The 24,693-nt window shown below is 44.6% G+C and overlaps 1 protein-coding gene across 1 annotated transcript in view; it reads right to left on the minus strand.

The window, feature by feature from the left end:
* RUNX3 (RUNX family transcription factor 3) overlaps window positions 1-24,693 on the minus strand; it is a 124,321-nt gene that overhangs the window by 43,110 nt on the left and 56,518 nt on the right. The window contains exons 4-5 of the mRNA XM_028738825.2: window positions 13,852-14,008; window positions 6,198-6,302 (exon numbers count right to left, since the gene is read on the minus strand). Of these exons, the coding sequence (XP_028594658.2) occupies window positions 6,198-6,302; window positions 13,852-14,008 (262 nt within the window). The remainder of the gene's footprint in view (window positions 1-6,197; window positions 6,303-13,851; window positions 14,009-24,693) is intronic.

Raw genomic sequence — 24,693 nt, forward strand, 5'->3', positions numbered from 1 at the left:
CAGTTGAAAGGTGAGATATACACCTGTTCAATAAACAAATAAGGTAACAGCTTCCAGCTAGGGGCAGGAAAATGGCTTTGGAAAAAGAAAGCGATTGAGCTGAGAATTAGCTGGAGGTGGTGAAGTACTGCTGGACCAGGGGCAGGGCCTCTGAGAAGTTGGCCCGGTGCTTTTTTCCCCTTGGGTACTCAAGGGTACTCAGTACCGGCACCCCTCCCCATGTTGAATGTGTGGCACTTACTGTAACAAATTCATGGTGAGTACTCACACCTCCCCCCCCTTTCTTTTCTTTTTTTAAAGCACTGTGTGGGCCTATAGCTCTTAGATTTACTGCCCACTGCAGGAACGTCTATTTTCTTCCCCCGGGTGCACAGCATGTGTGCTGCTCTGGGTGCCGGAGCAGCTAACTCCGCCTCTGAGTGCACTCTCCCTCCCTCCCTCCCTCCACTCTCTGATCCAAGTGAAACTAAACCCTGTAGGGTTAGTCCTGTGTTCCCACCACTTAGTGATGTGAGAAACAATATGATCACAGGTTGAAAGCAGCGTTGTTCTTAATCTCTGCTAGCTTCCTCGGCCATCTCTGGATGGTGGCTCCCCCATCACTGTCCCTTTCCACCATGCGACCTTCCCCCTCTTTACTGGCAATCAGCTTGAGATTCTAGGGAAAAGAGATAAGGCCCTCTGGATGTTGCTGGGCTCAGACTCCCGTCAGCCCTGGCCAGCGCAGCCAGGGATCTGTGATGGTGGGAGCTGGAGAGCAGGCAGCTTCTGGAGGGCCGCAGGTTCCCCAGCCCTGCTAAAGACACTTGCTTAAGGTGGGTGAAATGCCTCTGCAGAGTTCTGCACGCCACTCATAGGTGCCAAGACAGGAAAGTAATAAATCTCTCAAAGGAAAGAGGAGGAATTGGCCACCTTGCGATACTGTTTCAATCGCCTCGTCTAAATTAACCTGGGATGAGTGATATATGTCCAAAGGGGCCCTGCTCCAAAAGGAAAGCAAAACATAGACTCCTAAGTGGGATAATTTTGTTCATTTTTGCAAACAGAAGCCTGCCTGTTTGTCCCCTCATACACACACACACACACACACACACACACACACACACACACACCTTGCTGGAGGGGGAACATCCACATTTAATCAGGCTTTCCAAGTGTAGCAGTAAACATTAAAAACAGACTTTATTCTGGAGCTGCCTTAACTGTAAACAGGAGATATTTCAAGGTAATTCCTCTCTGCTCCTCTTTACTCAGCTCACACACATGCAGACAACACCTTCGCATTTCTCTGGCCCTCTGTACAACCTTTAAATAGATCATGAAGACTGTAAGTAAAAAATAAATTTAAAAATCCCACCAAGCATTTTATTGCTGGCTCCCTCTTCCATTTAATTGTATCTGTTGCTGTTTTTAATAAAATGTTATGTATTCTGGATTGTATCCAGCCAAGTCATATGCAAAAGTAAATCCACTGAAATGAATGGCTTGTGTATAACATTAGTCATACTCAGACTAGACCTATTGAAATGGATAGACATGGCTAACTTTGGCCCATTAATTTCAATGTGCTTGCTTTGGGTAGAACTTAGGTGACTACAAACAATGGGTTCAAATTAGGCAAGTTTACTACTTCCATGGCCTACTCTGAGTAGACAAGTCTGTTCTAAGTTCAAAAAAGTCTGGGATGAGGAGCCAGCAATGCAATCCAATAAAATGCTTCATCCATTATTTTTTTAAGTCTTCAGGGTCTACCACTCAGCTATTCTGCTCATATGGTGGAAAACCACATGTCTCCCCAAAGCTCACAAGCCTTCTTCCACTTGCATCCCCCATCAGGGGGTGCTGAGAAGCCTCTTGCCTCTGATCCTGGTCATGAAATACAGCCATCATGATAAGGTTGAGGGCATCTGTCAACTTGGGCTTCTCTCCGTTTCTGATTTTTTCAATCTTCAGTTCTCCATATTTCCACACCCACTTGCTATTTTTAAAAGTCTCCATGAAAACTCATCAGCACCTTTGTGTGAATTTCTCCCAATATACATGTCATCATCATTTATTATTATTATTGTCTGATAGTTTGCTGCTTTCAATGCCACCTTCAACTCCGCTGTTTCACTTTGTCTCATGATACGATAATAGGACCACTTCTTGAGTGGGGTAGGACAGCTAGACAGGGACGTGTGTGTGTGTGTGTGTAAAGTGTGCATATATTAGTGAAAACAACATACAGAAATACATTATATTAGGGTAAATGACATTGCAAAAATGTGTCTACTTGGCAAAATTGTGTACAAAATATGTCTATTAGGAGAATTTCATTCTAAAATACCGAATTTCCATGAGAATTTTTTTCAATTGCAAACTTATGAGAAAATGCAGAGAATGAAAAATCAGAGGCTCAGAACCAAGATTGATTAATTCACCCAATCCTGGGTTGCATTCAGCTAAGTCCTACTTAGAGTAGATCCACTGAGATACATGAACCTAAGTCAGTCGTGTCTACTCACTTCAGTGGTCTACTCTGAGTGGAATTTGCATTGAATACTATCCCCTAAGTCCAATACATCTGAAGGGCCCCACATTGGCTACCCCTGCACTAGGTCACTTGGATATAGTCAGGCTTTACATCCTCATATCCATTACTGAGCCCTCCACACATTCAAAACAGACTGTCTTTGAAGACTACAGCAGAGGAGGAAACTGAAACGCCGATCAATTAGTCAGCATAATTAAGAGATTAATGGACTGATTGCAGATCAAACAAAACCCAAAGCGCTTTTTAATCAGATGTGGCCACTTGCATCATCAACCAGCTTCTGCAGCTCCAATCCTGTTTCCTCTCTGTTACTTAACAAGAAGCAGTTGGGAGGGTTACAATTCTGGGGCTGCTTCTGCAAGCTGGGAGTACAGGCTAGAGTGTTTGTTTGTTGGTTGGTTGGTTTGTTTATTGAATTTATATCCCACCCTTCCTCCTGAAGGAGCCCTGGGCTGCAGTGTAGACTAATGAAGTTAATGGACACGTCTAAATTAGGTTCACCAGTAGGCAGAGGAGACGAAATGCAATAAGAACTGCTTCTCTGTGTACTCATTAATTAATCAAATTTATATGCCACCCTTCCAAAGGAGCCCAGGATGCAAGCGTATCAGTGATAAAACAATTCAATAATAACATATAAAAGCATCTTTTAAAAATGCTTTTAAAGGCTGGCCCAAAAGCTTTTTGCTGCTTTGGGCAAAGTCAATTTTATCCCCTCTGGATGGGGGAGAAGTTTGATTTTGTTTGCATTTTAATGAGAAATGCTCCAATTCACCATTCTTGAACCAAAACCCAGACCAAAACACAATTATCCTTAAAATTAACACATTTCTGAAATTTGTGATTCAAACACGCACTGTGTTCAGGGAAAGTGTGCATAAAAATGCATATACGTTAGTGAAAGAAATGTACAAAAATTCATTATATTAGAGAAAAGTGCTTGTAGAAATGTGTATATTAGTCAAAACTGCATACAAAAATGTGTGCATTCAAGAAAATTTACACTAAAATCCTGAGAATATTTCATGGGCATTTTTTTTTTAATGGCAAATTGCTGCAGAAACATGAACCAAATATAAGATTTGGGGGGGGGGGGGGAATGAGACACTGAAACTGACAGATTGATTCATCTCTAGACCCGTACATTACATGTATGCACAGCCACCTTTGTGTGTCTTACCATATTACTTCCAACATACCTGTATACTGACCTATTTTCCCCATGCTTGAGAGCCTGAGACCCCACCACCCATCACTATGACCATACCTAGTTCCTTTGTGGAAGGCCAGACTCCACTTATTTAACTGCTGCCTGGGATAAAGCAGAAACTCACAGCCACCCTACAACAGATTATCTAAATTCAAAAATATACCTTGGCAGCTGCAGGGTGGGAAATGGCAGGCTGTGCCCTGGACTGTATGCTGCTTAGATGTCCTTGCATATACATGCATATGCATGAAAACTAGAACCATTCAGTTGGGGCTTTACAGGCAATCTAATCCAACCTTCTGCAAACAGTCCAGAGCATCCCCCAAAAAGCAGTTCCCCAGTCTCTGCCTGAAGCTCCCATCACACCTCTAGGTCAGGCATAGGCAAACTCGGCCTTCCAGATGCTTTGGGACTACAAATCCCATCATCCCTGACCACTGGTCCTGTTAGCTAGGGATGATGGGAGCTGTAGTCCAAAAACATCTGGAGGGCCGAGTTTGCCTATGCCTACTCTAGGTAACTGTATGGGCTTCTCTTTTTGCCATGCTTGTATTTAGGCCTGTTTCATGCACTTGAAGTGTTGCTGAACTTTTGTTTTATTTGCTTTTACATGTTTTTATATTGCTGCTTTATTAGTTTGTATTTTTGTTTTAGCAATCTCCTTTGTTTTTGATATTGTATACCGCTTAGAAGTTTTAAAAATAAGTAGTTCATCAATGCTTTCGAATAAATAAATGGTTCCACTGCCTAACTGCCCAGCTATTGAGATATTGCTCCTAGGCTGCATATGTACCATATGTTTAAAGTACATCCACCCACCCCTGAAATAATAATGGGAATGGTAGTTTACTCATCACAGAGCTGCCTTTCTCAGCACCCTTAGCAAACTACAGTTCCCATGATTTGCTGGGCAAGGGCATGAAATATGCTTTAGATGCATGGCATAAACACAGTTCAGAAATATAACCAGTGGAGAACTCTAGCAGCTCCACACTAGCACACTTTGTTGACAGGGTGAGGCTGTTGTTGCCTCCCCAAAGCCATGTGCTAATGCCAGTTGCAAAATTTCAGTCAGTGGAAGAAGAAAAACCCTCTTTTGGCACATGAAGGTATTGGCACAAAGCTGGGTTGCCCACAAGCTTAAACTAACAGAAACTCATCCGATTAGAACAGGCAAGTCCAACATAACAGCAGCTCATCCGCCTATCACAGAGATCTTTAATTCCTGTCCTGTGATGAAATGTAAAAGAGGAGTAGGGGATGATTCACAGTTGAATTTGGGCCTGCATGAACAATTCTACTAAGGAGATGGACATGGTGTCCAAAGGCAGGTCACTGCTTATTGGTTTCTAGGGGACTGCTGAGTACCTCCTGGTTCCTAGGAATTTAAAAATAAGCCAGGACCAGATGGGCCTTGGTCAGATCTTGCTAGGGTGCTGCTTACACTTCTAACCAAAACGGCATTCTGTCGTGAGAGTGGGAAGTGTTTCAACAGGAGAGAGTCAAAGGAGCCAGGAGTTCTGCTGGAGACTCCTTGAACAGCCCTGACAAAGTATCCAAGAACCTCTCTTGTTAGCGAAATTTCCCATGGGAGCTCATTGTTAGACGATCTCCCTTAAATCTTCTGAACAGGGCAAAGGCAGATTCACAGCCCCCCCCTAGCTAAAGGTGACAATTTCCAAAAAGAGGCGTGTGTGGAGGGAGGCTCAGTAGAAATAGCCAGGTAGCTACCACACTGCCCACCTCACAGCATCTGCCACCTGAAGCAATTGCCTCACTCTGCCTGATGGTGGGCCGACTGCCCTGCATAAGGTCCTTTCCAACCCATTTTATTTCTGCAGTTTGCAGACAGGGTTCCATCACAAAACTATGTCCCCTGTGATTAGCTGCCTCTCACATCACCATTAGCAGAAGCAGCTTGCCAGGTAGGAAGGAGCCACTATGGTAGCTGCTGCTGCTTCTTACCAGGGAGGAACAAGACAGTTGGGGAGGTTGGTGCAGTGTAAACGTACCAGCAGGAGCACTGGATTTGTTCCTCCAGTGTGGTTGCACCGCATCAACCTCTTTGCTGCTGCATCACCCCTCTCCCTCCCAGTGAGCAACAGTGACCCACCTGCTGGGAAGCTTCACCTCACCTGCTGAGTCACTTCTGACTATCCGTACAGTGTAGCAGTGTGCAAGGCATGATTTCCCTTGATCATGTCTGTGCGTCCCATGCCAGCAGAGTTCCATCAGCGATGCGGACACTGGTCTCAGAAGGGTTTCACAATGAGAGGCACTTTTATATGTTACCCATGCAAAGCAGCTACAGCAAGTGTGGTGCCACAGTGGCAATCCGACACAACTTGGATACCTCAAAGCAGCAAAAGGTCTCATGCACCCGCAAGCATTAGCTTGAGAACTGTCGCCCGGCCACACGCTTCCCCTTCCAAGGAAAGACAACAAACTTACTTCTTGGCTCCCGGGGTCCATCAACAGTCACTTTAATGGCACGGTGATAGGTAGCGACCTGGGTGGGGTTTGTGAAGACTGTAATTGTCAATGTGAAGCTTTTTCCTAAAGACCAAGGGAGGAAAAAACAGAGAAGAGAAAGCACACATGAGTCCAGGGTGCAAGTGTATGGGATCCAGGATATAATGGAAGGGTGCAGAGCATGGGCACCCTCAGGGGTTTTACCTGGGGTGGGGGGAGTAGAATACTGGAAGGGGTGGGAAAGGTTAATCTCTCACTAATTTGAGAAGAATAACGCCTATACATTTTTGCCTCATATCTCAGGTGCTTCAAATACTAGAAACTTACTCCTTTTTTTAGAAATGAAAGCTGGGGATCTTTGGATCATGATTCACCCAGGAGGAGAGCAACAGCCTCCCTTGCTTCTACCATATGTGCCCGTGGTAGATGGGCAGCCATGTTGAAAGCAAGGCCTGGCTTAAATTTAAGCAAGGGCTTACTAAGGCTGCTTTCCTTTGCTACTACTGTTTGAACAAACCCCCTTGCTGTCAGGATTTGAGGCTGCAGAAACAGCTAGAGGGGATAAAATTAACAATCTATTATATTAGTTCACTTGGCAGTAAGGTGAAAAAATTAGCAACTGGTCTCATAGTATTAATAATAATAAATAATAATAATAATAATAATAATAATAATAATAATAATAATAGAATTTATACACCACCCTATATCCAGAGGTCTCAGGGCAATTCACAGAATAAATCAAAATATAAAACCACAAAACACATAATCAAAATAAAAACAACAACCTAATAACACTCCCAACCCCCAACCCCCCACATTTTAAAAGGGCATAAGATGTCATCTCACAGCGCACAGCATCTAAACACTACTAACACTGATCTATGCTTTCAGAAAAGTCACAAGATGCAGCCTTCTTTAGCCTGTACCACTTCAAAGTTTAGCTGGGGGGGGGGGGAGGCAGGAGTGACTGCTGGACTGAATCATCATCCGTATCAAGAACTTCCTCCCAGCAAAAAGTCAGCATGTGAGGGCTTTAGTCTAGTTTTCTATCAAATGTGCTACATTTCTATATGCAGGACTTTATGGCCAGGTGTGTATGCTTGGAGGAAGAAGCATTCAGCCCCCTGGCTTCCCACCTGAACTCTGGATTGACATAATCCTAGGGGGGCTGGATCTTGAAATTTGTTTGCTTATTTATTTAAAATAAAGGTACGGGAATAAAGGAGCAAACACAGCCATCCTTCATACTTTTGTTTACTGTAATATAGTAGTTCTGAACAGCCCAAATCTGGAAACAAATAAAAATACTCAGGAGCACCTGTTAAACCAATAGCTAACATTTACTATAAATAACCATCCTATAAGGGATGCCAGTATTACTAAACTCATTCTACAGGTGAAGAAGTGAAAGCACAAGCACCTGCCTGTGCTTGTAGCTGAGGCAAATTTTTAATGTTCTTGGCCAACATATGCTCCTAGCCACTACAATTACACCACCTCTCTATCACGTGTGATGTGGGCATTGCTAGGGACAGTGGTATGAATTCCAGGGGAGAGGCAGAGTTTGCCCTAACCTTTCCAAAATGTCAGGAATGTGGAACCTCTGACTCTCCAGAAACCTTTGGATTCCATCTCCCATCAGCTCCAGCCAGCAGGGCCACTGGTGAGGGATTGGGGTTGTAGCCCAACAAAATCTAGAAGGCCACAGACTAGCCACCATGGTGTGGACCTGGAGCTGTTCACTACCTCCTGAACAAGAAGCAGACCTCTGGATATATCATCTGTGAGAATCTGGATGGGTACCAAAGATCTACTAAAACCTTGCTTTCAACCCACAAAACCACAGCTTCCTTTGTTGACTACATACAATCCATTGCCAGTTGGAGGTGCACTGATAGCATCGCCAGACTGGCTGGCTGGCTATGGATCATAGCTGAACAAAGGCAACTGATAACGGGCAGAGCTCCTGCCAGCATCTGTGACAGTTGGTGAAACATAACCCAGTTTCACCTTGGTGACCAGAATGAACCAGCAGGAACCTTGGTGATGGATATCTTCAGGGGACAACACCATTATGCCACTATGGTGATTAGGCCTTAATTTAGTCTGAGCCAGAGGTTGCCACAACTAGGCCTAGGTCTTGCCTTGAGTGCCAGAGCTCAGGTCAGAGCATGTGAAATAGGCCTGCCTCTGGAGCCCCGGTCAGGCATTCTGCTTGTGTGTAAACCCTACAAATGAACTGGGAAGTGGGGACAGGTATGTGCCATTCCGTATCAGCATCCCTTCCCCCCTCCAATTGCCATGGGCAACTGTGTGGTTCAGGGAAGGTCACAGAGGCTCGCTGTCAAGTGGGGTGGTGTTGTTACGCTAGCTTCCTAGCAGGCGAGTTGCTGCTGCTTACCAGAAGGGAGAAGGGAAGGGGCAAGGTGGCAGGGAGGTTGGTGCAGTGCAAATGCACTGATAGGAACGCCATATTGGATCTGCCTCCGCATTCGCACTGTGCAGACTGCCTCGCCCTTTCCTGTAAGCAACAACGACCCAGTTGCCGGGAAGCGAGAGTGGCGGCTCCACCCCACCCAGAGAGCTGCGTCTGTCTCAGTGCAATCTAGAACATCGATAGAAAGGACCATAGCTCAGCGGGAGAGCATCTGTTTTCCAAGCTGAAGCAGGTCTTTGTTCACATGAGGAGTTTATGAACAAGGAGAACACCCAAACAAGAGTCAGGTGCATGGGTTTGGGCTGGGCAAATCTGTTAGTTTCAGTTTTTCTCAGCTTCTCGTTTTTAAATCTTAAAATCAGTTCTCCCCATTTTCACACAATTTTAAAAGAAGAAGGCCTCGCTAAAATTTATCAGCATCTTCGTGCAAAATTCTCCTAACATACACATTTCTATGCAATTCTGTCACACACACACAATTTTCCTTAGTGACATTTCTGTATGTCATTTTCACATGTACAGTATATGCATTTATATGCACATTTTACCCAAGTGTATGCATATTTGTACACATTACTAAATCTGGAGCCTCTGTTTTTAGGAATTAACTACTTTATTTTGTCTTGCTGTGGGCAGTCTGTCCCCACTTAGACTGAGTCACCTTCTTTAACTGGTCCTCCTCTGCCTTTATCACCAGTAACAGCTCATTGGGGACAGAAATGAGGCAGGTGAAAATATTTGTATTTGCACAATATATTTTGAAGTTGCTTGCCTATAAATCAAGTCTGATGGGAAGAAGTTGTTTTATGGACTATTATACCAAGTGGTCCATAGTCCCTGAAGAACGAAGTCAAATAAAATGATGATTTTATTGTTTATTGCTTATTTAGGCTGCAATTGTGTGCACACCAACGTGGAAGTAGGCCCCTTTGAGACCGACATGGCTTTCTTCTGAATACATAGAATCAGTGCTTTTTTTCTTAAAAAATGTTTAGGGGTACTCTCATTTTGACTCAAGAAAATCACCATTTTATAGTTCAAATTGGGAAAAATAAATACAGTACATGGACAAAAGTACAAAGATTCACAAAATATTTAGGGGTATGTGTACGCCTGTGTACTCCCCCCCCCCCGGGGGGGGGGACACTGCATAGAATTGCACTGTTAGACTTCCATCCCATTTACACATTTTAACTATGTGATCCCCTCACCCTGCCCACATTCCTGTCTTAGTTTTTTACACCATTTTGGACAAGGGCGGCCATTTCTCTTTTGTGCTGCTGCATATATGTTGCCTCATGGTGTTAGGCTGACAGTATTGTAGTGCAGCCTTTATATATTTGTACCCAGGGAATTATTGAGATCTGTAACTATTGAGAGTATATGTCAGTATGGGTGAATGTGGGCAGGTTGTCTGAGGTACAAATGTGTTAGTGGATGTGGATATTAAATGAGTGTAAGTGTACTGCGTGAGTGAAATTCTATGTTTAGGAGTCTGTGTTTGTATTGTATTGCTTGTATTATTTATGGATTTTGCTCTTTTTCATTCTGTATTTAATCCTTTGTTATCTTTTCTGAGGAAAAGCCGTATATTAATACTTGAAAACAAATAAATAAAACGCTGCATCTCCAGGCAAAGAGCAGCTCCACCTTCTCTATGCATTAAGCTGTTAAAGGCACAATACTGAAGTTTTGGATATTTCCCCCATTGAAGGGGGCTGTTGCACACAGAAAAATAGCTCATCAAGGGAAATGTTAGGCTGAACCTGATTAGCTGGCATGCTAGATTTCTATGTACAAGGAGATTTCATGTTCATGTGTGTGAGCATTCAAACATGCATCCCCCGGGGAACACACATTTGTACACCCCCAATCTTACATGGTACAGTCCACACAAAAAGTTAGCACTTGATCCTGCTAATTACAAACACTGGCATTAGCAACACAGTGGACAGCTGGTAAGCACATGTCAGGCAGCCTCTCTAGCTTCCTGTGCTTAGAGCAGATGTAGGGGACCTTAAGCCCAGGGCTTTTTTTTTTCTGGAAAAAGAGGTGGTGGAACTTGATGAGCACCTACCCAAAGTTGCTGAGCTCTTTGTCCCCACTGCCACTTTCGGCAGCCACAATGGTCACGCCAACACAATTGTCACAGCAACCTGATCATCATGCCACACAGCCCCAGGTACTGTGCCCCAACCTAATGGAGCTGCAGGAACACGCCAAAGAGGTGCTGGAACTCCAGTGTGTTCCAGCTGAAAAAAAGCCCTGCTTAAGCCCTCCAGATGTTACTGAAAACAACTACCATCAGTCCCAGCAAGCATGGCTAATGGCCAGGGAGAATGGGATTTGTAGTTCAGCAACATCTGGAAGGCAAATGGTTCCCTACCCGTGATTTAGAAGAAATCACAACCAAGGATATCATGAGGTTTTCAGGAAGCACAGACTCCCAGAAAGGCTATAGAAGGAAAGCTACCAGATATTGGTGAAAGAAACTCACAAAAACTCATCCAACTCAAAAGTGAGAGTGAATGCAAACAAACAAACAAACAAACCCTGCACCTCATCCTTGAGAATTTCACCTATGTTTCCTCTGCCCTTCAATAATTTTCAAATGTAGGGGGGTTCCCTCGTTAATTGGTGGGAAATCATTGCAAAAAGCAACAACAACAACCCAAAAGGTAAAAGACATGTTCAGGACAGCACTATCCTGTTCAGAATTAGTCTACACTGTCAGAAACATGGACTTTTTATAGCATGCAGAGCAGAGAGCCCAAACGGGACGTTTCATGCACTTGAAGACAAAAGACTTTTTGCTAACCAAGAGGCTTTAGACTCACGTCTCCTAGTTTGAAATCAAACTCCTCACAGGCTTCCCAAGGACTCCAGACTACTGTAATTTCTTATCCCAGACATGGAGACCTGAGTAGGGGGGTTCCTAATGAATTCAAGAGTCAAATTCGGATGGAGCTATGTACAGTTTGGAAATTTGTGTAAGGGGGATGGAAAAAAGGGGAGGGAGGGAGGAGACTTAAAGCAAATAATTGAGTACAGAAATGAAAGCTTAATTCATAAAAGCAAAACATTTTTCCATTCATCAACCTGCAAGCAGTTATGTGGGGGAGATTTTGAAAGAAAGCCTTGCCTGCCACTTAGGAAAGGAGCCAATGGGAAAGCGGAAATGCACGAAAGAATGTAAACTATTTGGGTTTCATAGAGAGCAACAAGTAAACAGTTATTACACGCAAATCATTCTTAAGATCACTTGGGCCTTAATGCCGAGAAGCCAAAAATCTCTTTGACGGTTTGCATGTATACATTCAAAAGACTGGAAGAAAGGCTGGCCAGCGGCCGACACGGTTATAGTGCGCCACTTCCTGTAGCAGCAGCAGCAGCACAGGCTGAAACACACCATAAGATCAGCATCAGGGCTGTTCATGCAACATAACTTATGCAGCTACAGTGTGGCCCTTTTTGCAGAAGAACAGGCACATGCTAAACGCAATAAGATCAGCATTGGCATTGGCCATGCAACAGATCTCTGCAGAATGAACACTGGGGTGGGGGCTTGGAATCCCAACTGCTGGCCTCACTCTGCCCTCCGTGCATTCTCTGCAGAGCCCAGGCATGTGTGCTTGTAAGTTGTACAGTGGGAGCAGGCAGAGCCTGTGGCCCTCCAGATGTCGCCCAGTCAGTAGCCCTTCTCTCCACTTGTGATTCCCATACTGCCTCTGACAGTGGAGGTAGAACATAGCCATCATGGCCAGTAGCTGCTTCCAGTAGCCTTATCCTCCACGGATTTGCCTAGTCCTCTTTCAAAGCCATCTACAGTATATTGGTGGCCACCATCACTATCTCTTGTGGGAGCAAATTCCATATTTTAACAATGCAATGTGTGAAGAAGTTGTTTCTTTTGTCTGTCCTGAATGTTCCAACAGGAGGTTCTCTACCCATTTTTCTGGGAGGTGATGGAGAAGATAATATGTATATTTCATTTTTTAATGCCTCCAGCTTTAAACTGCCTCTGACCATGGATGTTCCATTCAGCTATCATGACTAACAAGTAGGTCCTGCAACAAATCATGGCATGTAGTCTGCTCCAGACTGGTCAGGGTCTCAGCCAGCTATCCCCTCATTCAATTCCTCGTGAGTTTTCCATTCAGTCCCCACTGCCTCAAACAGCCAGTCAGCATTTTGTGCCCACTGAACATGCTCAGTCCTCAATGTGCAATTTGGAAGTGCTCCCCCCTTTAGATTTGTTTCCCTCTCAACATTTGTTGTACTTCTATAAAACTTGGGATCCGCCCCGCAAGCCTGCTGAGGGATGAAACCTTTTTGATTACATACTGCTATTGGAAGACCGTTTTGTTCCAGCAGTCTTTCATTTTATGGGGTTGTTTGTTTTTTAATTTAACTGATAACCCAGTCTCTCTTTTAAAATTATTCTGTACTCTTTTTAGGACATTGTGTTTTTTAAAAAAGTCATTGTAAGACAAGGGTTTCCAAAGATTTCCACCTCATGGACCATGTGAAAACAGCTGAAGGTTGGGTGAACCACTTAATGATTTTTCTGCCTGTTGCAGCCATCAGTGGCGTAGCGTGGGGGGTGCAGGGGGGGCCAGCCGCACTGGGCGCAACATCTGGGGTTAGGGCAAATCCACGGGTTAGGGGGCGCAAATCCACGGGTTAGGGGGCGCAAATTACTTGCCTTGCCCCGGGTGCTGACAACCCACGCTACGCCACTGGCAGCCATTGCAATGGACTGCGCTAGCTGTATGATTTTTTAATTGCATTTTTATGGCTTCTTTTATTTCTTATAGGATAATTCCCATAGAATTCAGATTGTAACGCAATAAAATAGAATATGCAAGAAAAGAAACCATAAAAATGCAGTTAAAAGTTAACATGAATATTTAATGGAATAGATGTGCTGTCTCCCATCTTAACCACAAATCCACAGACATGCCATGGGCCACCTGAATGAAGCTTCTGGACCACAGATAGTCCGCGAACCACAGTTTGGGAACTCCTGTTGTGAGGCACACAGTGTGGTATATTTACACAGGATGAAATGTTCTAATAAAGAAGCACAATATGTGTGGATAGTGTCGTGTGTGGATATCCTCCAAGAACTCAGCCACCTTTTAAAGCCACCTCTAAATTTGTTATCAACTCATTGATCTCCAGTCTCCTTACCTCGGCCGCTCCGTCCAACAAAGCGAAGGTCGTTAAACCTGGCCACTTGGTTTTTCATGACCGCAGAGGCATTCCGGAGCTCCGCTGAATAGTTCTCATCGTTACCGGCCATGACAGTAACCACAGTGCCATCAGGCACGTCTCCAAGGGCAACCACCTAGAAACCACCAGCAACAAGAAATGGTTGAGTTTAGAAACACAGGAGCATAGGAAGCTCCCCTAATGCTATTGGCTCATCTTAGCTCAGTACTGTGTCTACTGATTGGTAGCAACTTTCCATGATTTTGTACATCCCTACCCTTGGGATAGGGACACGGGTGGCGCTGTGGGTTAAACCACAGAGCCTAGGACTTGCCAATCAGAAGGTTGGCGGTTCGAATCCCCATGAGGGGGTAAGCTCCCGTTGTTTGGACCCAGCTCCTGCCCACCTAGCAGTTCGAAAGCATGTCAAAGTGCAAGTAGATAAATAGGTACTACTCCGGCGAGAAGGTAAACAGTGTTTCCGTGTGCTGCTCTGGTTTGCTAGAAGCGGCTTAGTCATGCTAGCCACATGACCCGGAAGCTGTACGCCGGCTCCCTCGGCCAATAAAGCGAGATGAGCGCAGCAACTCCAGAGTCGGTCACAACTGGACCTAATGGTCAAGGGTCCCTTTACCTTTAACCTTGGGATGCTGCGGGTTGAACCCAGGACTTTCTGCATCCAAAGCAGATGCTGTACCGCAGAGCTAGAACTTTGCCCTTAAAATTCCTTGCCCAACCTCTGAGGGGCATTTCAAGACGCTTTGGCCCCTGAGACAAAAAAAATCCATGGCATGCATGTATGATGCAGGCCTCCGCAAAGATGTAGTAGTTAACATAGGGAATATACTTGACCAATGAATTTCTCTTCCACGGGTCTCAGGCTGCAATCCAGTGCACACATCACTTGGGATGCTTGAGGAATTTGAGCTCTGTGAATCCTGGTATGCACTGGCCTGATCTCCACCTCCCAAGCTAATGTGTAGATAGGAAATTTGTTGTCTACCAGTTTTTGTACTTCCTAAATGTTCTGCATAGGATGTATTCATCCATGCAAATATGCATGTGTTTTTAGCTTTTAATCTGTTTCAGTTTAATGTTGGTTTTAATTGTACGTGCTATTTTTCTTTAAGTCTCTTTAAGCTACCTTTCGTATATAAAAAGTTGACTGATAAGTGCAATGTGTAATGACATATGAAAAATACATTTTGAAATGCATACTTTGGCTTCGGCTGGGGAGGGCGGGATATAAATAAAATTATTATTATTATTATTATTATTATTATTATTATTATTATTATTCAGAAATGGGTATTTTTTGAGAAAATGTGTTTAGCAATGTGTATTTCCAGAGAAAATATATTTAAAGTTATATACTTAAAATAAAAATTTTCACACAGGTTTTTTTTTTAATGGATTAATGCGGTATTGGGCTAAAATGGGTTTATAAAAAAACAAATACAAAAGTGAAAGAGACTGGAAAAAGACTGGAGTTTGGCAACTAGGAAGTAAATAAAATCGAACTCAGAGGGCTGTACTTTTGGGTAAAACATGCATACGATCATGTTACAAAAGAGCAGAGTCACTTCTGAATAAACCTTTAGAAACTGAAATAAGTGCTATTATTTTAGTATTTCTTGGACACTTGGAAAACAAGGCCGTAACATATATAAGTATACCCACATAAACAATAAATATTAAGGCATTTAAGTTCAATAACCTATTTCGCTATCACCTGGGCTGTTGACCAATTCCAGCATTTATTACTGAGCGGTTCAAAATGGAAACAAATTTGCATATGTGGGATGAAGTAGAAGATAACTTGGGGGGGGCATGATCTAGTCAATTGATTTCAGTGGGAGAGAATGAAAAGTGTATTTAATTCTCCAGTGGAAATCAATGGTGCTTTAAAAGCATTTTACTTCATTCTGGATCATGTCCTTAAAGTTTAAAATACAAAAGCTATCACTTCCTGTTAGAAGCAAAGGCCACTCTTGACAACATCGCTCTTCATTCCCTAGCAGAGTAACATAAAAGGGCCAAAATAGGCTCAAAATAGTAAGCTGAACTCATAATCTGTGAACAGGCCAAATGAATTTAACTATGTCGAAGTTAATTAAGGAAGGATCTGGTCCAGCCAAAATTACCGTAAGTCCGTCAATTACATTGGGAGAGGTAAAAACGTCTCCTCACCACCACCCTTGCAATCCATGGGGCTTAAACAGTGTAATCCTAGGTGATGTACAGATTTAATAAAATAAAAGGCTTAACTCAGAATGAAATCCCACTGTGCTTGATGGGGCTTCCTGCCAAACAAGGATGCACAGGAGTGCAGTCTAAAAGTCTTGGACTGAATAAAGACCAACTTAGCAGCGATTGTTAAACTTTGGAGGAGGGGCTGTAGCTTCGTATGCAGAAGGTCCCTGGTTCAAACCCCAGCTCCTCCTGGAAAGTTTGGGAGAGACCCCTGTCTGAAAACCTGGAGCACCTCTGCCAATCAGTGCAGATAACACTGAGCTAGACAGGACTGATGATCTGGCAAAGCCAATTGTTATAAATGCTTATTTATCTTTTATCAGACCATTAATATAATAGCATTTCACAAAGCTTCGTAAATGTAAGCCCCAAGGAGCTTCCTGTCTTAATTTTAGCCACATAGGAAACATAGGACTTTGTTTTGACCACAGTTAGGTAACAATAATCAACACTTAGATCAATGGGCAAGAAGAGAGTTTGACTTGTGCCTGGGATCCATGGCCTGAAATTTTGGGACGAGGGAGTCTGCCTAGTGCTTTTGAATTATCCCAGTGCTCTGGCACGCATCATTCGCCAGAATATCGGAAGGTGGGAGCAAGTTTCTTTCTTAATGAGCCACAGACTGGGCAGAATACTCCCTGCATGTTTCCCCTTGTAACTCTAACAGTAAAAGGGAATAGAAACATATTTTTAAATGAAAGGTTATACAGGACAGGGACATTGTTACAGAGGGGCCCAGGGCTGCCAACTCATTGTCACTGGGTTCTGGGTGTCCTGCTCCTCCAATCTCCTTTTCTTATAGGGTGGCTGCAAAGCACAGTGCTGTTGAGACCTCAGTCACTCAGTGCCTCAGTTTACCCAGAGGCAAAATTGTTCCATCAATCTGTGCCCCCCTGAGCCTATTATATTCCTAGCAATGCCTGTGGTGTGGGAGAAGGAGGAGAGCATACAGCATACCTTGCGGGTCATAGGACTTCTTTAACTATGGCCCTGATTCTGCCCAAAATGTAGACTTTTAAAAAATCATTTTAATTGTTGTTTTTTAACAAATACAATAACCATATGCTACTCTTCTTTTACTGTCCCTATGGATTTATTCCTAACAGATCAACAGAACTACCAGTGTCGCTGCTTTTAAATATAAAGAGGGAATTATTTTAGGATGAAATCCTTAGGTGGATTTCTAAGGGAATAGAAAAGGGTGGGTGGTTTTTTTTACCCTGGGGGTTTGGGTTATGTGTTGCAAGAGGTTCTGGGTTTTTTGTTTTTTGTTAAAGAGAATAATTTTGCACTTAGGGGTTCACTACTTTTGACTTGTGGAGTGGAAGAAGGGAAATGTCTTTTATTCTTTTAAACATTGGCATTTTAAGCTTTTAAGGCTGCAACCCTCTGTTGCCTTACTTATTGGTGGCTAAGTTCCATTAAACTCAAAAGGACTTTCTTCCGAACACAGAGGATAGGATTGCACCTTCCTGCCTCATCAGAAGCAGGGTTTTCATTTGTGCCAGGACCAGCCTCTTAGCTGTCTTGAAAGCATTCCTAAACATGTACAGAGTCCATTTCCTCTACAAGCGAGCATAGAGTCTGAAACAAAAATCGATTGGGGGAAGAGCTTCTAGACCAGAAGGCGATGCATTCAGGCAGAGTTGAATCCCTGGATAACTTTACAGAGATTAATCACAGATGAGAAGGGTGGTGGTGTTGTTGTTGTTGTTGTTGTTGTTGTTGTTGTTGTTGTTGTTGTTGTTGTTGTTGTTGTTGTTGTTGTTGTTGTTGTTGTTGTTATTCAGAAACGTTAAACCAGAGGAGACTAGTGCATTCCTCCTCTCTATAACGTCAGGATCGTTCTCTGGAAGAAGGGTGGGACGGCTCCGTAAACAGCACTGGAGGTGTGTGTGAGAGACGAAAAACACCAGCGAAAAGTTCCCCCGCGCCTATTTTGAACCTTAGGTTCCCCAACGCTCGCTTTGGGGTTTTGCTACAGTTGTAACTGGGCAGAGTCCGGCCGGAGGCTATTTTGTACTAACACCTGTTTGGCAAAGAAACTAGCTAATCTGCGGGGAAGGAACGTCTCAATCCTGATGTAGGGTAGCGACTGCAACAAGATCCACTATTATTATTATTATTATTATTATTATTATTATTATTATTATTATTATTATTATTATTATTTTATTTTATTTTTATTTTTTTTTAAAAATTACCCACTCAGTAAACAACATGAAAGGTCTCCGTCTTGGCGCCTGAGGAAGCGCTCTGCTTAACTCGGAAACGCGCAGCCTTGCCATTTTCCTTTCCTTTTTTTGCCAGTGTTGGTTGTTGACCCAGTTGACGAATCCGACCGCAGCGAAGCGCTTTGAAATCCCAACTAGATCAGCTGGGCATCTCAAAGGGCTTCAGTGTAGACTGGGTTCTATGCACCATCAGTTCATCTGCACTATGCCTCTGAATCTGGTTTTAACAGGCAGGGTAATTTGCTTTCATCTTACTTAAGGGGGAAAGGGGCGGTGTTTATTTTTTGAACTGGGTAAACTTCAGAACATTGTGGCAAGCTCGGCTGCGGCCGCATCCTGCGCACCTTTACTCAGAAGTACTGCAACCCGCCTTGAGTGCACTGGGGCTTACTCCCGAGTACGTGTGCACAGGATCTTGGCCTTTGCTTTCCTGAAAAGAGCCACCCAATGCCTCGTCGGCGTTTCAGAGCTTCTACGGATCCAAACCTCAGGATAAATAGCATGGGCGCGAGTGGGGGGGGGCAGGGATGGACAGCTGCCCCCCTAGATCAAGTAAAACAATAGAAATACTTAACTGACCAATCACGACGGTTCTGCCCCCCCTAGCAAAAGTCCCGCCCCCCCCCTAACAAAAATCCTGGCTACGCACATGATAAACGGCTAATACAGCCACAACTCTCCCCCCAATCGAGGGGGGGGATGAAAACGAAAATTTTATAAAGGGGGTGGGAGGCTTTTTAAAAGGTATCAGTGGGTTACAGAGCCAACACTGGACCTGCTCAGAGTACAGCCGTTGAAATTGAATGGGCACGACCAACTTAGGTCCATTAATTTCAATGGGTCTACTCTGAATAGCATTTAGTTGGAAACGAGTCATCCTGTTTTGCTCGCCTCCCCCCCCCCCCCGCAGATGACGAGATTTCAGAATACGGTTCCTGTGCGTCCTCCTCCCTTCGTGCGTCGGTGGCAGGGAGAAAATGATAATTATATCCCTTTTAATTAAGCGATGCTGCAATAGAGATAATTTCACTCAAAGTGTTTTTCTTTTTGTGCATTTAATCATCGATGTCGCCCTTTTTGTTCGAGAGCGCCTCCTGCCTCTGGTTTCGGAAGAGGAGGGGTGTGAATCGGAAACAACCCCATTCATTTTAACAAGAGTACACCCAGGGAGAGGCCGGGGGGGGGCGGGTGTCCCTCCAGAAACCAGTTTCTTCTATCTGGGTGGAACCCGGCCTTCGGATGGCGCATCCTTGGAGCAAACAAAATCGTGGAGGTCAAGCCTGTGCCCGTTTACTCAAAAGTAACTGCCATTCGAATCAACGGGCCTTACTCCCAAGGAAGCCGGGGAAAGGGTTGCAGCCCGGTTCGAAGAGGAGGATTTACTCAGAAGCAAAGTCTCACACGTTGAATGACAGGCCCCTCTTGGAAAATAAAATTAAATGCTTCCAAGCAAGCGGAGGTTTTCCACCGCCCCCCTCCTTCTTCTGAAAATGAGATCAAATAAGACAGACAACGCCCTTTCCTCCAGTGCATTCCTCATCCACGTGGAGATCCGTTTTCCCAAAACTGAAAAAATGGGAACTGTTGACAGCCTCAGAAGAGAATCCTGGAGCACAGACATATCTCGTTTCTTTTTACTGCAATATGCAGTATTTCAAGTAATTTACTTGCACCGTGAATTCACACGACGGCCTGTATAACCACCTTCCATTATAGGGGGTCTAATAATTTAGCCTGCAAAGGATGCCAAGCAAATCTCTCGCCTTTCCACGGCCACTGCGCGCGGGCAGAGCAGGGTACGAGGGTTTGCTTTTAGTTTTATTTCTTTGTCGATGTTCCTTTTTTTAAAAAAAAACACACAACAACAACAACAACACGCGGAGGTTGCCCCGATTCGACGTAGAATTTCCCTGGGAAATTCATGTCCCCTCGGTGCGAGGGGGTTAAAATCTTGGGTAAGGTCAGGCTAACCGAGAATCTGCAAAGTTGCAGCTCATTCTTAGGTCCACAGAAATGAACTTCCGCTGTGATCCCCCATGTTATCAGCCTGTGCAAAGGAACGCTGCCTCCTTTGCTCCGATGAATAATTTGAGGAAAAGGAACCCACTGAATTCAATGGGGCGCTCTCCCAACCCCCAGGCGCCCAGAGCTTTAAAAGTTCTCTTCTTAACTCCTCCAGCATTCCGATTTCCATCCTACAGTTTAGTGCTGAAACATGTGCAGAGATCTACTGTACAGTACTTTCATTTCGACCGGGTTTTCCTTTCTTTGTCTGATCGCAAATCCACAATCGGAGGAGACGTTAAATTGTTGTGGTTTGTTAATTTCCTTAAGCGATGACAGATATCTTACTAACGCGCCTCTCATTTGCGTGCGCGCTCTTCTTTTAAACAAAATCTATTTCTCTCCTTTGCTTCTTTCTGCCTTTCACGCTTCTCTGCAATTCCCAGCCTCTCCTCCTCCTCGTTGTCACCCTTGCCCCCAAACACGTTGTCAAAATTTAGCCAAACAGGAACACTTTTCAGGTTCTCAGTGCCTCCGGATAATATTAATAAGGGGACAGCGCACTGTCGAAGTTCAGCATTGCTTTCCATGGGGGCGGGTAGTGCATCCGCAAGCCCCGAACGACACGTGCTTACTCGAAAGTTAAAGGCCACGGAGTTATGGTCCTTGGGCAAGCATCCACGGTGCCTGCCGACTTGGGAGTGTCAGCGTCGCTGCAGGTAACCTGGCACGCGTGAGCAAGGTCCGGTTAAGGACCAACTCGCCGTGGGTTCAGGATCCCAACCTTCGGCAAGTGCTGAAATCTCTACCGCTCTGGGCATGGGCATGATTGCGCAGAAGGAACTCCCAGTGGGTGCAGTGGGGCTTATTCCCGGGAAATGGGGCTGCAGCCTAGAAGAGTTTCGCTTGCGGCTGGATTTGGAGGCTGTGCAAAATCTTGGGGGGAGCGAGAGAGAGGGTGCGCGCTTGGCTGCATGCATCCCTTATATTTGAAGCACACACACACACAGATAGAGTGAGAGAGAGGAATCCTAGCAACTGTAGTTTCTTAAGAGTGCTGGAAATGTAGCTCTGTACTTTACTTATATAGTGAGTATGCAGCTAATGTCTGGAATAGCTGAGGTGCTGTTGGACTACAAATCCCATCGTTCCCGACCATTGACTATGTTGGCTTCAGCTGATGGGAGCTGTAGTCCACCAACATCTGGAAGCCACCGCATTGTCTGCTCCCGCAGTACGTGGTTAAACCATGCAATTTGCTGGCGATGGTTACCGCTTTAGATGTACGTGACACAGTGAGGAAGGGGAAAGATCTCTCTGTGGCCATCAGCTAGGACAACTACCTAGAACTTCCGCGCTACAGCAGGACCATGTTACTCTGCACACCATTTGCACTGATGTAAATAATAACCACAATTCATCTGACAACCCACCAGGAATTCAATTACTTGAAAGTATTGAGGTTAGTTTTGCTAAACTTTTATAAACGCCCGTGTAAAAGGATCTTGTAGTATAATCATCATCATCATCATCCCATACATCTAGCTGGGCATAAACCTGAAAACAAAAAGAAAAGAAAACAGAAAAGGATCTAGACCTCAGGCAATCGAGGCCTTGGCAATGGAGTTGAGATCCAGCGGAGGCTTACTGGGAAATAAACGCCCCTAGAACAAAACGTACAAGCTCAATGGCAGATCAAAAAAGAGTGGTGATTTTTGTAACCCTTTGAGAGGCAAGGGATTAAAATTAAGAAAGAATTAAAATAGCTGTGGCGAGATCAGCAGCGGAGCAAACGCTTATTAAGAAAGATAAGAGGAAGGGGAAAGGGAAACAGGATTGATCAGATACCGTTGGGTTGCTCTGCTTTTTCCTTGAAGATTACATCTTCCTCCTCCTTTGTTTTTTTTTTTTGTTTTTTTTTTTGTTTTTTAAACCCCAGTTAGTTAATTAGCCTAAACTCCTTTTAAACTTCAAAGTTTCCTGATCGTCGCTACTAACTGAAGGGAACAATCAGAGAAGAGGCTGGGAGCCTGGGGGCAAAACAACGCTGAGGAAATGTTGCTTTTTAAAAATTAAAAATAAGCGCATCACTCAAAGTCCCAGGAAGGGGGGGGGTGCGCACAATGTAGGCCAGCTTCATTACTGGGTGGAATGAAAAGCTGGGACACAGAAAGAGGTTTAGGCAGCGGGGGGTGTGATCCTGGGACCCACCAAGCTGGAAGCAGTGAGTCTTCCAAAGGGACGAAGAGGCCCCTGTGGTTTTCAGGGCTCCTGTCCAGAAACCTGCTAAGCCCGGAGCAGGCTCCAAGGGGGCTTATACACTGGGGGGCGCCGACAAGTTTGCTGACGAACAAGAACCCAACTTGACTTGCTCCCTAGTAAAAGAGGGCTTAGGAGACAAGCTGCCTTCAAACCACATCGGATCCGTTTAAACGATGATTCACGATGGCGCCTTCCAAGTACGCGGGGACTTTGCAGCTGAGCAGGTCTTTGCCCCAGGAGAACACAACCCCGAAAAGCAGACATAAGGAGGAAGGGGCAGAGGGATTTGAACCCTGATTTTTTATAACTATGCAGGCAGGCACCGTGAAGGAGGAGAGTGCCCACCCGTTTTAAATACTCCATACACCCTGAAGGCAAAGGAGTCAAAAGTATGTTAAGGAGATACCTAAAGTCATTATTAACCTGCAATTTGCTCAGAAGCTGTGCCGCTGATTTCGATTAAATTTAGTTCCAAATACCTCGGGTGTGCTTGGGACGTGATGCCAGGCTACATATTGCGTTGTGCGCGCGCACGCACATAATAACTCTTCTAACTTATCTAATGGCAATCTATCTAAATATAGTAATCAGGGCTTCAACTCTGCCAAACTAACAGAGCCTGGTATTTTAAGCAATACAGATCCCTGCGCCCACGAGGACCAGAACCTTAAGACAAACCAAATGCCGACTCCCCCGGGCATCTCGCCTTCTTCAAAAAGTTGCCTGGAGCTGCTCTGGCCTGAGGGTTGCAGAACAGCAAGCCCTGCCATTTTTAAATAGCAAAAACGAGAACTGAGATGAATTGGGGAAGGGCAGCAGCCTTCGAATAGTCTCTAGAGAGCAAAGCAACATTTCTGACTGAAGCAGCGCAGCCCAACATTTCCTCGGAAGGAAGTTCCATTAAGCAAGCAGTGGGATCCGGCGGACTTCAGTAGAAGCCCCTCCGACGATCTGGAGGGATCACTGGTTTTTGCGGAATATACTAATTAGTAGGGGGAAAGAGAGCTCTTGGGGTGTGTGAATTGGATAGCAGGGCTTCTTCCCTAGAGAGCCGGTGGCTGTGGCGGTTACTACCACCACTACTTCTTCTACTTAACTACGGTGCCTTGGGGTTTGCAAGCCGTCGCGACCACAGCAACATTTCTCTTGGTTAAGAAAATGCGCCCAAGGTTACGGCCGATCATATTTAGAGCGAAGCACGTATTATCACTCAGGTTTGGGGATAAGGCTTAGCCCACACCCTACTCTTGAATTCGAATCGGACATCCAGTCCGGCTAGAAAAAGGAGTTTCGGTTGATTTTATTTAATTCTTTAAAGGGGCTATTTCGTCCTCCGTTCCCTATCATATTCAAAAAACCGCGAGGGAGAGCCATCCTCCTTTACATCCAAAATCCTGAAGTGACGCTGGGGTCAAATCCACTGCGTGCGAGGAGCCTGCCTTTAAGGACGTTGCTTTCCCGATTTCTAGTAGGCTGCGGTTGAAAGGATGGGGATACATTATTTGGAACTGGGAGGGGGAGCTGTAATATGCACAAGGCACAACGGCACTCAGCTCCGATTTTAAAAGCCAATGGTTTCGGGACTAGAATCTTTACTATTACTGATCTGGGTTTTAAAAAGTTTCTTTTTTAAAAAAACAACAACAACCAACACAGTGATCTATATCTCCATATCCAGTTTGCATTGTATTTTCTTACATTGGAAGCCGCCTGGAGCGTAGGCAGGAGGCGAGAGAAAAGGAATTAAATGCATTCAATTGACACTTATTGGAGGTGCTTTAAAGCGGACTGTGCGTGAGTATGGAGAAGTAGGTGAAGATTAGGGGGAAGGCCTTTGGATATAAATAAGATTTGGCATTTGACACATGAGGAAGGGCCCAGCTTAGGGGCAGAGCGTTCCATGTTCCATCCCTGGAAACTTCACGTAGAGCTGGGACAGGTCAGTGTCTGAGACAGCGGAGAACCGCTGACAGTCCGTGCAGACAGTGCTGAACTAGATGGACCAATGGTCTGTCTCAGCAAAAAGCTTCGCCGCCTTTTGCTTGACCCCTAAATCACCCGGATTCTC

The sequence above is a fragment of the Podarcis muralis genome, chromosome 7 (genome assembly GCF_964188315.1).
Source record: "Podarcis muralis chromosome 7, rPodMur119.hap1.1, whole genome shotgun sequence".
In the NCBI taxonomy this organism is placed as follows: Eukaryota; Metazoa; Chordata; class Lepidosauria; order Squamata; family Lacertidae; genus Podarcis; species Podarcis muralis.